Source organism: Salvelinus fontinalis, chromosome 11 (genome assembly GCF_029448725.1).
Source record: "Salvelinus fontinalis isolate EN_2023a chromosome 11, ASM2944872v1, whole genome shotgun sequence".
Taxonomy (NCBI): Eukaryota; Metazoa; Chordata; class Actinopteri; order Salmoniformes; family Salmonidae; genus Salvelinus; species Salvelinus fontinalis.
In genome coordinates this window covers 56,978,591-56,995,066 of record NC_074675.1, presented here as the reverse complement: position 1 = coordinate 56,995,066, position 16,476 = coordinate 56,978,591, and the positions used below count along the sequence as shown (strand labels likewise).

General features: G+C 45.2%; 1 protein-coding gene across 1 annotated transcript in view; it reads right to left on the bottom strand.

The window, feature by feature from the left end:
* LOC129864856 (sodium/hydrogen exchanger 9B2-like) overlaps window positions 1-16,476 on the bottom strand; it is a 91,473-nt gene that overhangs the window by 62,021 nt on the left and 12,976 nt on the right. The window contains exon 6 of the mRNA XM_055937142.1: window positions 10,689-10,864. Coding sequence (XP_055793117.1) covers window positions 10,689-10,864 — 176 coding nt within the window. The remainder of the gene's footprint in view (window positions 1-10,688; window positions 10,865-16,476) is intronic.

Sequence of the window (16,476 nt, the reverse complement as noted above, 5' to 3'; positions counted from 1 at the left end):
TAGAGTCTACAGGAAACAGCCCTTTAGTATGTTGAGACATGTAGAGTCTACAGGAAACAGCCCTTTAGTATGTTGAGACATGTAGAGTCTACAGGAAACAGCCCTTTAGTATGTTGAGACATGTAGAGTCTACAGGAAACAGCCCTTTAGTATGTTGAGACATGTAGAGTCTACAGGAAACAGCCCTTTAGTATGTTGAGACATGTAGAGTCTACAGGAAACAGCCCTTTAGTATGTTGAGACATGTAGAGTCTACAGGAAACAGCCCTTTAGTATGTTGAGACATGTAGAGTCTACAGGAAACAGCCCTTTAGTATGTTGAGACATGTAGAGTCTACAGGAAACAGCCCTTTAGTATGTTGAGACATGTAGAGTCTACAGGAAACAGCCCTTTAGTATGTTGAGACATGTAGAGTCTACAGGAAACAGCCCTTTAGTATGTTGAGACATGTAGAGTCTACAGGAAACAGCCCTTTAGTATGTTGAGACATGTAGAGTCTACAGGAAACAGCCCTTTAGTATGTTGAGACATGTAGAGTCTACAGGAAACAGCCCTTTAGTATGTTGAGACATGTAGAGTCTACAGGAAACAGCCCTTTAGTATGTTGAGACATGTAGAGTCTACAGGAAACAGCCCTTTAGTATGTTGAGACATGTAGAGTCTACAGGAAACAGCCCTTTAGTATGTTGAGACATGTAGAGTCTACAGGAAACAGCCCTTTAGTATGTTGAGACATGTAGAGTCTACAGGAAACAGCCCTTTAGTATGTTGAGACATGTAGAGTCTACAGGAAACAGCCCTTTAGTATGTTGAGACATGTAGAGTCTACAGGAAACAGCCCTTTAGTATGTTGAGACATGTAGAGTCTACAGGAAACAGCCCTTTAGTATGTTGAGACATGTAGAGTCTACAGGAAACAGCCCTTTAGTATGTTGAGACATGTAGAGTCTACAGGAAACAGCCCTTTAGTATGTTGAGACATGTAGAGTCTACAGGAAACAGCCCTTTAGTATGTTGAGACATGTAGAGTCTACAGGAAACAGCCCTTTAGTATGTTGAGACATGTAGAGTCTACAGGAAACAGCCCTTTAGTATGTTGAGACATGTAGAGTCTACAGGAAACAGCCCTTTAGTATGTTGAGACATGTAGAGTCTACAGGAAACAGCCCTTTAGTATGTTGAGACATGTAGAGTCTACAGGAAACAGCCCTTTAGTATGTTGAGACATGTAGAGTCTACAGGAAACAGCCCTTTAGTATGTTGAGACATGTAGAGTCTACAGGAAACAGCCCTTTAGTATGTTGAGACATGTAGAGTCTACAGGAAACAGCCCTTTAGTATGTTGAGACATGTAGAGTCTACAGGAAACAGCCCTTTAGTATGTTGAGACATGTAGAGTCTACAGGAAACAGCCCTTTAGTATGTTGAGACATGTAGAGTCTACAGGAAACAGCCCTTTAGTATGTTGAGACATGTAGAGTCTACAGGAAACAGCCCTTTAGTATGTTGAGACATGTAGAGTCTACAGGAAACAGCCCTTTAGTATGTTGAGACATGTAGAGTCTACAGGAAACAGCCCTTTAGTATGTTGAGACATGTAGAGTCTACAGGAAACAGCCCTTTAGTATGTTGAGACATGTAGAGTCTACAGGAAACAGCCCTTTAGTATGTTGAGACATGTAGAGTCTACAGGAAACAGCCCTTTAGTATGTTGAGACATGTAGAGTCTACAGGAAACAGCCCTTTAGTATGTTGAGACATGTAGAGTCTACAGGAAACAGCCCTTTAGTATGTTGAGACATGTAGAGTCTACAGGAAACAGCCCTTTAGTATGTTGAGACATGTAGAGTCTACAGGAAACAGCCCTTTAGTATGTTGAGACATGTAGAGTCTACAGGAAACAGCCCTTTAGTATGTTGAGACATGTAGAGTCTACAGGAGATAGCCCTTTAGTATGTTGAGACATGTAGAGTCTACAGGAAACAGCCCTTTAGTATGTTGAGACATGTAGAGTCTACAGGAAACAGCCCTTTAGTATGTTGAGACATGTAGAGTCTACAGGAAACAGCCCTTTAGTATGTTGAGACATGTAGAGTCTACAGGAAACAGCCCTTTAGTATGTTGAGACATGTAGTCTACAGGAAACAGCCCTTTAGTATGTTGAGACATGTAGAGTCTACAGGAAACAGCCCTTTAGTATGTTGAGACATGTAGAGTCTACAGGAAACAGCCCTTTAGTATGTTGAGACATGTAGAGTCTACAGGAAACAGCCCTTTAGTATGTTGAGACATGTAGAGTCTACAGGAAACAGCCCTTTAGTATGTTGAGACATGTAGAGTCTACAGGAAACAGCCCTTTAGTATGTTGAGACATGTAGAGTCTACAGGAAACAGCCCTTTAGTATGTTGAGACATGTAGAGTCTACAGGAAACAGCCCTTTAGTATGTTGAGACATGTAGAGTCTACAGGAAACAGCCCTTTAGTATGTTGAGACATGTAGAGTCTACAGTAAACAGTCCTTTAGTATGTTGAGACATGTAGAGTCTACAGGAAACAGCCCTTTAGTATGTTGAGACATGTAGAGTCTACAGGAAACAGCCCTTTAGTATGTTGAGACATGTAGAGTCTACAGGAAACAGCCCTTTAGTATGTTGAGACATGTAGAGTCTACAGGAAACAGCCCTTTAGTATGTTGAGACATGTAGAGTGTACAGGAAACAGCCTTTTAGTATGTTGAGACATGTAGAGTCTACAGGAAACAGCCCTTTAGTATGTTGAGACATGTAGAGTCTACAGGAAACAGCCCTTTAGTATGTTGAGACATGTAGAGTCCACAGGAATCAGCCCTTTAGTATGTTGAGACATGTAGTCTACAGGAAACAGCCCTTTAGTATGTTGAGACATGTAGTCTACAGGAAACAGCCCTTTAGTATGTTGAGACATGTAGAGTCTACAGGAAACAGCCCTTTAGTACGTTGAGACATGTAGAGTCCACAGGAAACAGCCCTTTAGTACGTTGAGACATGTAGAGTCTACAGGAAACAGCCCTTTAGTATGTTGAGACATGTAGAGTCTACAGTAAACAGCCCTTTAGTATGTTGAGACATGTAGAGTCTACAGGAAACAGCCCTTTAGTATGTTGAGACATGTAGAGTCTACAGGAAACAGCCCTTTAGTATGTTGAGACATGTAGAGTCTACAGGAAACAGCCCTTTAGTATGTTGAGACATGTAGAGTCTACAGGAAACAGCCCTTTAGTATGTTGAGACATGTAGAGTCTACAGGAAACTGCCCTTTAGTATGTTGAGACATGTAGAGTCTACAGGAAACAGCCCTTTAGTATGTTGAGACATGTAGAGTCTACAGGAAACAGCCCTTTAGTATGTTGAGACATGTAGAGTCTACAGGAAACAGCCCTTTAGTATGTTGAGACATGTAGAGTCTACAGGAAACAGCCCTTTAGTATGTTGAGACATGTAGAGTCTACAGGAAACAGCCCTTTAGTATGTTGAGACAAGTAGAGTCTACAGGAGATAGCCCTTTAGTATGTTGAGACATGTAGAGTCTACAGGAAACAGCCCTTTAGTATGTTGAGACATTTAGAGTCTACAGGAAACAGCCCTTTAGTATGTTGAGACATGTAGAGTCTACAGGAAACAGCCCTTTAGTATGTTGAGACATGTAGAATCTACAGGAAACAGCCCTTTAGTATGTTGAGACATGTAGAGTCTACAGGAAACAGCCCTTTAGTATGTTGAGACATGTAGAGTCCACAGGAAACAGCCCTTTAGTATGTTGAGACATGTAGAGTCTACAGGAAACAGCCCTTTAGTATGTTGAGACATGTAGAGTCTACAGGAAACAGCCCTTTAGTATGTTGAGACATGTAGAGTCTACAGGAAACAGCCCTTTAGTATGTTGAGACATGTAGTCTACAGGAAACAGTCCTTTAGTATGTTGAGACATGTAGAGTCTACAGGAAACAGCCCTTTAGTATGTTGAGACATGTAGAGTCTACAGGAAACAGCCCTTTAGTATGTTGAGACATGTAGAGTCTACAGGAAACAGCCCTTTAGTATGTTGAGACATGCAGAGTCTACAGAAAACAGCCCTTTAGTATGTTGAGACATGTAGAGTCTACACTAGATAGCCCTTTAGTATGTTGAGACATGTAGAGTCTACAGGAAACAGCCCTTTAGTATGTTGAGACATGTAGAGTCTACAGGAAACAGCCCTTTAGTATGTTGAGACATGTTGAGTCTACAGGAAACAGCCCTTTAGTATGTTGAGACATGTAGAGTCTACAGGAAACAGCCCTTTAGTATGTTGAGACATGTAGAGTCTACAGGAAACAGCCCTTTAGTATGTTGAGACATGTAGTCTACAGGAAACAGCCCTTTAGTATGTTGAGACATGTAGAGTCTACAGGAAACAGCCCTTTAGTATGTTGAGACATGTAGAGTCTACAGGAAACAGCCCTTTAGTATGTTGAGACATGCAGAGTCTACAGGAAACAGCCCTTTAGTATGTTGAGACATGTAGAGTCTACACTAGATAGCCCTTTAGTATGTTGAGACATGTAGAGTCTACAGGAAACAGCCCTTTAGTATGTTGAGACATGTTGAGTCTACAGGAAACAGCCCTTTAGTATGTTGAGACATGTAGAGTCTACAGGAAACAGCCCTTTAGTATGTTGAGACATGTAGAGTCTACAGGAAACAGCCCTTTAGTATGTTGAGACATGTAGTCTACAGGAAACAGCCCTTTAGTATGTTGAGACATGTAGAGTCTACAGGAAACAGCCCTTTAGTATGTTGAGACATGTTGAGTCTACAGGAAACAGCCCTTTAGTATGTTGAGACATGTAGAGTCTACAGGAAACAGCCCTTTACTATGTTGAGACATGTAGAGTCTACAGGAAACAGCCCTTTAGTATGTTGAGACATGTAGAGTCTACAGGAAACAGCCCTTTAGTATGTTGAGACATGTAGAGTCTACAGGAGATAGCCCTTTAGTATGTTGAGACATGTAGAGTCTACAGTAAACAGCCCTTTAGTATGTTGAGACATGTAGAGTATACAGGAAACAGCCCTTTAGTATGTTGAGACATGTAGAGTCTACAGGAAACAGCCCTTTAGTATGTTGAGACATGTAGAGTCTACAGGAAACAGCCCTTTAGTATGTTGAGACATGTAGAGTCTACAGGAAACAGCCCTTTAGTATGTTGAGACATGTAGAGTGTACAGGAAACAGCCTTTTAGTATGTTGAGACATGTAGAGTCTACAGGAAACAGCCCTTTAGTATGTTGAGACATGTAGAGTGTACAGGAAACAGCCCTTTAGTATGTTGAGACATGTAGAGTCTACAGGAAACAGCCCTTTAGTATGTTGAGACATGTAGAGTCTACAGGAAACAGCCCTTTAGTATGTTGAGACATGTAGAGTCTACAGGAAACAGCCCTTTAGTATGTTGAGACATGTAGAGTCTACAGGAAACAGTCCTTTAGTATGTTGAGACATGTAGAGTCTACAGGAAACAGCCCTTTAGTATGTTGAGACATGTAGAGTCTACAGGAAACAGTCCTTTAGTATGTTGAGACATGTAGAGTCTACAGGAAACAGTCCTTTAGTATGTTGAGACATGTAGAGTCTACAGGAAACAGCCCTTTAGTATGTTGAGACATGTAGAGTCTACAGGAAACAGCCCTTTAGTATGTTGAGACATGTAGAGTCTACAGGAAACAGCCCTTTAGTATGTTGAGACATGTAGAGTCTACAGGAAACAGCCCTTTAGTATGTTGAGACATGTAGAGTCTACAGGAAACAGTCCTTTAGTATGTTGAGACATGTAGAGTCTACAGGAAACAGTCCTTTAGTATGTTGAGACATGTAGAGTCTACAGGAAACAGCCCTTTAGTATGTTGAGACATGTAGAGTCTACAGGAAACAGCCCTTTAGTATGTTGAGACATGTAAAGTCTACAGGAAACAGTCCTTTAGTATGTTGAGACATGTAGAGTCTACAGGAAACAGTCCTTTAGTATGTTGAGACATGTAGAGTCTACAGGAAACAGCCCTTTAGTATGTTGAGACATGTAGAGTCTACAGGAAACAGTCCTTTAGTATGTTGAGACATGTAGAGTCTACAGGAAACAGTCCTTTAGTATGTTGAGACATGTAGAGTCTACAGGAAACAGCCCTTTAGTATGTTGAGACATGTAGAGTCTACAGGAAACAGCCCTTTAGTATGTTGAGACATGTAGAGTCTACAGGAAACAGTCCTTTAGTATGTTGAGACATGTAGAGTCTACAGGAAACAGTCCTTTAGTATGTTGAGACATGTAGAGTCTACAGGAAACAGCCCTTTAGTATGTTGAGACATGTAGAGTCTACAGGAAACAGTCCTTTAGTATGTTGAGACATGTAGAGTCTACAGGAAACAGTCCTTTAGTATGTTGAGACATGTAGAGTCTACAGGAAACAGTCCTTTAGTATGTTGAGACATGTAGAGTCTACAGGAAACAGCCCTTTAGTATGTTGAGACATGTAGAGTCTACAGGAAACAGTCCTTTAGTATGTTGAGACATGTAGAGTCTACAGGAAACAGCCCTTTAGTATGTTGAGACATGTAGAGTCTACAGGAAACAGCCCTTTAGTATGTTGAGACATGTAGAGTCTACAGGAAACAGCCCTTTAGTATGTTGAGACATGTAGAGTCTACAGGAAACAGCCCTTTAGTATGTTGAGACATGTAGAGTCTACAGGAAACAGTCCTTTAGTATGTTGAGACATGTAGAGTCTACAGGAAACAGTCCTTTAGTATGTTGAGACATGTAGAGTCTACAGGAAACAGCCCTTTAGTATGTTGAGACATGTAGAGTCTACAGGAAACAGTCCTTTAGTATGTTGAGACATGTAGAGTCTACAGGAAACAGCCCTTTAGTATGTTGAGACATGTAGAGTCTACAGGAAACAGCCCTTTAGTATGTTGAGACATGTAGAGTCTACAGGAAACAGTCCTTTAGTATGTTGAGACATGTAGAGTCTACAGGAAACAGTCCTTTAGTATGTTGAGACATGTAGAGTCTACAGGAAACAGCCCTTTAGTATGTTGAGACATGTAGAGTCTACAGGAAACAGCCCTTTAGTATGTTGAGACATGTAAAGTCTACAGGAAACAGTCCTTTAGTATGTTGAGACATGTAGAGTCTACAGGAAACAGTCCTTTAGTATGTTGAGACATGTAGAGTCTACAGGAAACAGCCCTTTAGTATGTTGAGACATGTAGAGTCTACAGGAAACAGTCCTTTAGTATGTTGAGACATGTAGAGTCTACAGGAAACAGTCCTTTAGTATGTTGAGACATGTAGAGTCTACAGGAAACAGCCCTTTAGTATGTTGAGACATGTAGAGTCTACAGGAAACAGCCCTTTAGTATGTTGAGACATGTAGAGTCTACAGGAAACAGTCCTTTAGTATGTTGAGACATGTAGAGTCTACAGGAAACAGTCCTTTAGTATGTTGAGACATGTAGAGTCTACAGGAAACAGCCCTTTAGTATGTTGAGACATGTAGAGTCTACAGGAAACAGTCCTTTAGTATGTTGAGACATGTAGAGTCTACAGGAAACAGTCCTTTAGTATGTTGAGACATGTAGAGTCTACAGGAAACAGTCCTTTAGTATGTTGAGACATGTAGAGTCTACAGGAAACAGCCCTTTAGTATGTTGAGACATGTAGAGTCTACAGGAAACAGTCCTTTAGTATGTTGAGACATGTAGAGTCTACAGGAAACAGCCCTTTAGTATGTTGAGACATGTAGAGTCTACAGGAAACAGCCCTTTAGTATGTTGAGACATGTAGAGTGTACAGGAAACAGCCTTTTAGTATGTTGAGACATGTAGAGTCTACAGGAAACAGCCCTTTAGTATGTTGAGACATGTAGAGTGTACAGGAAACAGCCCTTTAGTATGTTGAGACATGTAGAGTCTACAGGAAACAGCCCTTTAGTATGTTGAGACATGTAGAGTCTACAGGAAACAGCCCTTTAGTATGTTGAGACATGTAGAGTCTACAGGAAACAGCCCTTTAGTATGTTGAGACATGTAGAGTCTACAGGAAACAGTCCTTTAGTATGTTGAGACATGTAGAGTCTACAGGAAACAGCCCTTTAGTATGTTGAGACATGTAGAGTCTACAGGAAACAGTCCTTTAGTATGTTGAGACATGTAGAGTCTACAGGAAACAGTCCTTTAGTATGTTGAGACATGTAGAGTCTACAGGAAACAGCCCTTTAGTATGTTGAGACATGTAGAGTCTACAGGAAACAGCCCTTTAGTATGTTGAGACATGTAGAGTCTACAGGAAACAGCCCTTTAGTATGTTGAGACATGTAGAGTCTACAGGAAACAGTCCTTTAGTATGTTGAGACATGTAGAGTCTACAGGAAACAGTCCTTTAGTATGTTGAGACATGTAGAGTCTACAGGAAACAGCCCTTTAGTATGTTGAGACATGTAGAGTCTACAGGAAACAGCCCTTTAGTATGTTGAGACATGTAGAGTCTACAGGAAACAGCCCTTTAGTATGTTGAGACATGTAGAGTGTACAGGAAACAGCCTTTTAGTATGTTGAGACATGTAGAGTCTACAGGAAACAGCCCTTTAGTATGTTGAGACATGTAGAGTGTACAGGAAACAGCCCTTTAGTATGTTGAGACATGTAGAGTCTACAGGAAACAGCCCTTTAGTATGTTGAGACATGTAGAGTCTACAGGAAACAGCCCTTTAGTATGTTGAGACATGTAGAGTCTACAGGAAACAGCCCTTTAGTATGTTGAGACATGTAGAGTCTACAGGAAACAGTCCTTTAGTATGTTGAGACATGTAGAGTCTACAGGAAACAGCCCTTTAGTATGTTGAGACATGTAGAGTCTACAGGAAACAGTCCTTTAGTATGTTGAGACATGTAGAGTCTACAGGAAACAGTCCTTTAGTATGTTGAGACATGTAGAGTCTACAGGAAACAGCCCTTTAGTATGTTGAGACATGTAGAGTCTACAGGAAACAGCCCTTTAGTATGTTGAGACATGTAGAGTCTACAGGAAACAGCCCTTTAGTATGTTGAGACATGTAGAGTCTACAGGAAACAGTCCTTTAGTATGTTGAGACATGTAGAGTCTACAGGAAACAGTCCTTTAGTATGTTGAGACATGTAGAGTCTACAGGAAACAGCCCTTTAGTATGTTGAGACATGTAGAGTCTACAGGAAACAGTCCTTTAGTATGTTGAGACATGTAGAGTCTACAGGAAACAGTCCTTTAGTATGTTGAGACATGTAGAGTCTACAGGAAACAGCCCTTTAGTATGTTGAGACATGTAGAGTCTACAGGAAACAGCCCTTTAGTATGTTGAGACATGTAGAGTCTACAGGAAACAGTCCTTTAGTATGTTGAGACATGTAGAGTCTACAGGAAACAGTCCTTTAGTATGTTGAGACATGTAGAGTCTACAGGAAACAGCCCTTTAGTATGTTGAGACATGTAGAGTCTACAGGAAACAGCCCTTTAGTATGTTGAGACATGTAAAGTCTACAGGAAACAGTCCTTTAGTATGTTGAGACATGTAGAGTCTACAGGAAACAGTCCTTTAGTATGTTGAGACATGTAGAGTCTACAGGAAACAGCCCTTTAGTATGTTGAGACATGTAGAGTCTACAGGAAACAGTCCTTTAGTATGTTGAGACATGTAGAGTCTACAGGAAACAGTCCTTTAGTATGTTGAGACATGTAGATTCTACAGGAAACAGTCCTTTAGTATGTTGAGACATGTAGAGTCTACAGGAAACAGTCCTTTAGTATGTTGAGACATGTAGAGTCTACAGGAAACAGTCCTTTAGTATGTTGAGACATGTAGAGTCTACAGGAAACAGTCCTTTAGTATGTTGAGACATGTAGAGTCTACAGGAAACAGTCCTTTAGTATGTTGAGACATGTAGAGTCTACAGGAAACAGTCCTTTAGTATGTTGAGACATGTAGAGTGTACAGGAAACAGCCCTTTAATATGTTGAGACATGTAGAGTCTACAGGAAACACCCCTTTAGTATGTTGAGACATGTAGAGTCTACAGGAAACAGCCCTTTAGTATGTTGAGACATGTAGAGTCTACAGGAAACATACACATAACCCTCGTCATCAGCTTGTCGTGTTTTTACATCAACCAGATCACCCGTGGTACAATTAAATATTTGACGTCCGTCCATGTCAGAGTACGCTGGGAGAGGAAATGAAACCTGGCCACTAGGGGGAAGCAGTGAGCGCGGTTACCTTCAAGCATCTTCCTCTGGTGCCAAAGGTTGCCTGTTCAAATCCACCGATTTAAAACCTAAACCTTAATCATTACCTTAATTGTTCAGAGTTGACCTTAAGAATTTGGACTTAATGCCTAAACTTAAACCTAACCTTAAAAATTCAGAGTTTATACCTAAACTTCACCTTAAACACTTAGAAATGTGACGTTTGAGAACGTGGATGAATATCTACTGCTAATGTGAGACTGTGTGTGTGTGTGTGTGTGTGTGTGTGTGTGTGTGTGTGTGTGTGTGTGTGTGTGTGTGTGTGTGTGTGTGTGTGTGTGTGTGTGTGTGTGTGTGCTGCGTGCGTGCCTCTAATGTATATCCAGGTGTGTTACCTGAGGCGAAGGCCACGCCCAGAGAGGTGGTGAACGCTGTGATGGCCAGGATGTCATCAAAACTCCCAGCAGCCATCAGCAGAGTAGGGATTCCCTTCTCCACGCCGTAGCCATCCTTCTGGAGCAGCAACATGGAGGGCACCACCACCGCTGGAGATACAGCACTCAGAACAAACCTAGAGAGAGAGAGAGAGAGAGAGAGAGAGACAGAGAGAGAGACAGAGAGAGAGACAGAGAGAGAGACAGAGAGAGAGACAGTGAGAGAGACAGAGAGAGAGACAGAGAGAGAGAGAGAGAGACAGAGAGAGAGAGAGACAGAGAGAGAGAGAGAGACAGAGAGAGAGAGAGAGACAGACAGAGAGAGAGACAGAGAGAGAGGGAGAGAGAGACAGAACGAGAGAGAGAGAGAGAGGGAGAGAGGACCAGAGACAGAGACCAGAGACAGAGACAGAGAGAGAGAGAGAGAGAGAGAGAGGAGAGAGAGAGAGAGAGAGGAGAGAGAGAGAAGATGAGAGAGAGTAGAGACGAAGAGAGGAGGGAGAGGAGAGAGAGAAGGGAGAGAGGAGAGAGGGAGAGGGAGAGGGAGAGGGAGAGAGGGAGGCAGAGAGAGAGAGAGAGAGGGAGAGAGGGAGGGAGAGAGAGAGAGAGAGAGTGAGTGACAGAGAGAGAGAGACAGAGAGAGAGAGACAGAGAGAGAGACAGAAAGAGAGACAGAAAGAGAGAGAGTGAGTGACAGAGAGAGAGACAGAGAGAGAGGGAGAGAGAGACAGAACGAGAGAGAGAGAGAGAGAGGGAGAGAGACAGAGAGAGAGAGAGACAGAGAGAGAGACAGAGAGAGAGAGAGAGAGAGAGAGGGAGAGAGAGGGAGAGAGAGAGAGACAGAGAGAGAGAGAGAGAACTGCCAGAACTGGACAAGAACCTGACACCCTCAACACACAGGGGGACAAACACCTACCTAGAGGAGTCAGCATTTAAAAAAATACATAATTTATCAGACGCTCCTACCCAGAGAGACGTACACTTTGTGCATTCATCTTATGATACCTTGTTGGGACAACCTCATAGAGTCATTTTCTCAGTAACGTAGCTGTCAGTAGAGTAAAAGCTAGAAGGGTGGGTGGGGTGGGAGTGGGGGGGTCAAGTGCTTGTTGAGTGTATATTATTATTGTTAATAAAACATTTTGGGGCGGGGGGGGGGTTATTTAAGATACTCCTTGAAGAGGGTTTCAGATGTTTTCAGAAGAGGAGACAGGCACTCTTCTGTCCTAATTACAAAGAAATCTGGTTCCAACATTGGGGACAGAGAAGAGCTTGGACTTGGCTGAGTGGGAGCTGCTCTCCCCTAGGAGAGAGAAGAGACCAGAGGTGGAAGAACGGAGTGCTCGGGTTGGAGTGTAGGGTTTAACCATAGCCTGAAGGTAGGGAGGGGCAGTTCCTGCTCCGTAGGTAAACACCATGGTCTGGTAGTGGATGGGTTGGAGTGTAGGGTTCAACCATAGCCTGAAGGTAGGGAGGGACAGTTCCTGCTCCGTAGGTAAACACCATGGTCTGGTAGTGGATGGGTTGGAGTGTAGGGTTTAACCATAGCCTGAAGGTAGGGAGGGACAGTTCCTGCTCCGTAGGTAAACACCATGGTCTGGTAGTGGATGAGAGCTTCGACTGGAAGCCAGTGGAGTGTGAGGAGGAGCAGGGTGACATGGGAGAACATGGGAAGGTTGAACACCAGGCTTGCTGCGGCGGTCTGGGTAAGATGCAGAGTTTGATGGTACAAGGGGGAGCCCAGCAAATAGTGAGTTGTCGAGGTTGAGCTTGAGGTGATGGGCCGACATCCAAGCTGAGATATCTACCGGGCACGCAGAGATGCATGTCATCAGAAGGGGAGAAGGAGAAAAGTAGTTGAGTGTCATCCGCATAGCAGTGATAGGAGAGACCATGTGAGGATATGACGGAGCTGAGTGACTTGGTGTATAGAGAGAAGAGGAGAGGTCCTTCCTCATAGCAGTGATAGGAGAGACCATGTGAGGATATGACGGAGCTGAGTGACTTGGTGTATAGAGAGAAGAGGAGAGGGACTAGAACCGAGCCCTGGGGGACACCAGTAGTGAGAGTACGAGGTGCAGACACAGATCCTCTCCACACCACCTGGTAAGAGCGACCCGCCAGGTAGGATGCAATCCAAGAGTGTGCAGAGCCTGAGACGCCCAGTCCTGAGAGGGTGGAGAGGAGGATCTGATAGAGCCTGAGACACCCAGCCCTGAGAGGGTGGAGAGGAGGATCTGATAGAGGCTGAGACGCCCAGCCCTGAGAGGGTGGAGAGGAGGATCTGATAGAGCCTGAGACACCCAGCCCTGAGAGGGTGGAGAGGAGGATCTGATAGAGGCTGAGACGCCCAGCCCTGAGAGGGTGGAGAGGAGGATCTGATAGAGGCTGAGACGCCCAGTCCTGAGAGGGTGGAGAGGAGGATCTGATAGAGCCTGAGACGCCCAGCCCTGAGAGGGTGGAGAGGAGGATCTGATGGTTCACAGTGTCAAAGGCAGCGGATACATCTAGGGGGATGAGAACAGAGGAGAGAGAGTCTGCTTTGGCAGTACGGAGAGCCTCCGTGACACAGAGAAGAGCAGTCTCTGTTGAGTGACTCGTCTTGAAGACTCACTGGTTAGGATCCAGAAGATGGTTCTGAGAGAGATGGTGAGAGAGTTGATCAGAGACAGAACACTCCAGTGTTTAGGAAAGAAAAGAAAGAAGGGATACAGGTCTATAGTTTGACGTCAGATGAGTTGAGTGTTTGTTTCTTGAGGAGCTGAGCAATTAGGGCCATTTTGAAGTGGAGGGGACGTAGTCAGTGGTCAGGGATGAGGATGAGGGAAGGGAGGAATGGGAGAAGGTCTCCAGAGATGGTCTGGAGGAGGGAATGGGGTTGACAGGGCAGGTTGTCGGGCTGCCAGACCTCACTAGTAGCAGGATGTCATCTGGAGAAAGAGGGGAGAAAGAGGTCAAGGTGTAGGGTAGTTCTGGAGAGAGAGGTCAAGGTGTAGGGTAGTTCTGGAGAGAGAGGTCAAGGTGTAGGGTAGTTCTGGAGAGAGGGGGGAGACAGAGGTCAAGGTGTAGGGTAGTTCTGGAGAGAGAGGGGAGAAAGAGGTCAAGGTGTAGGGTAGTTCTGGAGAGAGAGGGGAGAAAGAGGTAAAGGTGTAGGGTAGTTCTGGAGAGAGAGGGGAGAAAGAGGTCAAGGTGTAGGGTAGTTCTGGAGAGAGAGGGGAGACAGAGGTCAAGGTGTAGGGTAGTTCTGGAGAGAGAGGGGAGAAAGAGGTCAAGGTGTAGGGTAGTTCTGGAGAGAGAGGTCAAGGTGTAGGGTAGTTCTGGAGACAGAGGTCAAGGTGTAGGGTAGTTCTGGAGAGAGAGGTCAAGGTGTAGGGTAGTTCTGGAGAGAGAGGTCAAGGTGTAGGGTAGTTCTGGAGAGAGAGGTCAAGGTGTAGGGTAGTTCTGGAGAGAGGGGGGAGACAGAGGTCAAGGTGTAGGGTAGTTCTGGAGAGAGAGGTCAAGGTGTAGGGTAGTTCTGGAGAGAGAGGTCAAGGTGTAGGGTAGTTCTGGAGAGAGAGGTCAAGGTGTAGGGTAGTTCTGGAGAGAGGGGGGAGACAGAGGTCAAGGTGTAGGGTAGTTCTGGAGAGAGAGGGGAGAAAGAGGGCAAGGTGTAGGGTAGTTCTGGAGAGAGAGGGGAGAAAGAGGGCAAGGTGTAGGGTAGTTCTGGAGAGAGAGGGGAGAAAGAGGGCAAGGTGTAGGGTAGTTCTGGAGAGAGAGGAGAGACAGAGGTCAAGGTGTAGGGTAGTTCTGGAGAGAGAGGTCAAGGTGTAGGGTAGTTCTGGAGAGAGAGGGGAGAAAGAGGTCAAGGTGTAGGGTAGTTCTGGAGAGAGAGGGGAGAAAGAGGGCAAGGTGTAGGGTAGTTCTGGAGAGAGAGGGGAGAAAGAGGGCAAGGTGTAGGGTAGTTCTGGAGAGAGAGGGGAGAAAGAGGGCAAGGTGTAGGGTAGTTCTGGAGAGAGAGGGGAGAAAGAGGGCAAGGTGTAGGGTAGTTCTGGAGAGAGAGGTCAAGGCGTAGGGTAGTTCTGGAGAAAGAGGGGAGACAGAGGGCAAGGTGTAGGGTAGTTCTGGAGACAGAGATCAATGCGTAGGGTAGTTCTGGAGAGAGAGGTCAAGGTGTAGGGTAGTTCTGGAGAGAGAGGTCAAGGTGTAGGGTAGTTCTGGAGAGAGAGGGGAGACAGAGGGCAAGGTGTAGGGTAGTTCTGGAGAGAGAGGTCAAGGTGTAGGGTAGTTCTGGAGAGAGAGGTCAAGGTGTAGGGTAGTTCTGGAGAGAGGGGGGAGACAGAGGTCAAGGTGTAGGGTAGTTCTGGAGAGAGAGGGGAGAAAGAGGGCAAGGCGTAGGGTAGTTCTGGAGAGAGGGGGGAGACAGAGGTCAAGGTGTAGGGTAGTTCTGGAGAGAGAGGGGAGACAGAGGGCAAGGCGTAGGGTAGTTCTGGAGAGAGAGGGGAGAAAGAGGGCAAGGCGTAGGGTAGTTCTGGAGAGAGAGGTCAAGGTGTAGGGTAGTTCTGGAGAGAGAGGTCAAGGTGTAGGGTAGTTCTGGAGAGAGAGGTCAAGGTGTAGGGTAGTTCTGGAGAGAGGGGGGAGAGAGAGGTCAAGGTGTAGGGTAGTTCTGGAGAGAGAGGTCAAGGTGTAGGGTAGTTCTGGAGAGAGGGGGGAGACAGAGGTCAAGGTGTAGGGTAGTTCTGGAGAGAGAGGGGAGACAGAAGGCAAGGTTTAGGGTAGTTCTGGAGAGAGAGGGGAGACAGAGGTCAAGGTGTAGGGTAGTTCTGGAGAGAGAGGGGAGACAGAGGGCAAGGTGTAGGGTAGTTCTGGAGAGAGGGGGGAGACAGAGGGCAAGGTGTAGGGTAGTTCTGGAGAGAGAGGGGAGAAAGAGGGCAAGGTGTAGGGTAGTTCTGGAGAGAGAGGGGAGAAAGAGGGCAAGGTGTAGGGTAGTTCTGGAGAGAGAGGGGAGACAGAGGTCAAGGTGTAGGGTAGTTCTGGAGAGAGAGGTCAAGGTGTAGGGTAGTTCTGGAGAGAGGGGGGAGACAGAGGTCAAGGTGTAGGGTAGTTCTGGAGAGAGAGGTCAAGGTGTAGGGTAGTTCTGGAGAGAGAGGTCAAGGTGTAGGGTAGTTCTGGAGAGAGAGGGGAGAAAGAGGGCAAGGTGTAGGGTAGTTCTGGATAGAGAGGTCAAGGTGTAGGGTAGTTCTGGAGACAGAGGTCAAGGTGTAGGGTAGTTCTGGAGAGAGAGGGGAGAAAGAGGTCAAGGTGTAGGGTAGTTCTGGAGAGAGAGGGGAGACAGAGGTCAAGGGGTAGGGTAGTTCTGGAGAGAGAGGTCAAGGTGTAGGGTAGTTCTGGAGAGAGAGGTCAAGGTGTAGGGTAGTTCTGGAGAGAGAGGGGAGACAGAGGTCAAGGTGTAGGGTAGTTCTGGAGACAGAGGTCAAGGTGTAGGGTAGTTCTGGAGACAGAGGTCAAGGTGTAGGGTAGTTCTGGAGACAGACGTCAAGGTGTAGGGTAGTTCTGGAGAGGGAGGTCAAGGTGTAGGGTAGTTCTGGAGAGAGGGGGGAGACAGAGGTCAAGGTGTAGGGTAGTTCTGGAGAGAGAGGTCAAGGTGTAGGGTAGTTCTGGAGAGAGGGGGGAGACAGAGGTCAAGGTGTAGGGTAGTTCTGGAGACAGAGGTCAAGGTGTAGGGTAGTTCTGGAGAGAGAGGGGAGACAGAGGTCAAGGTGTAGGGTAGTTC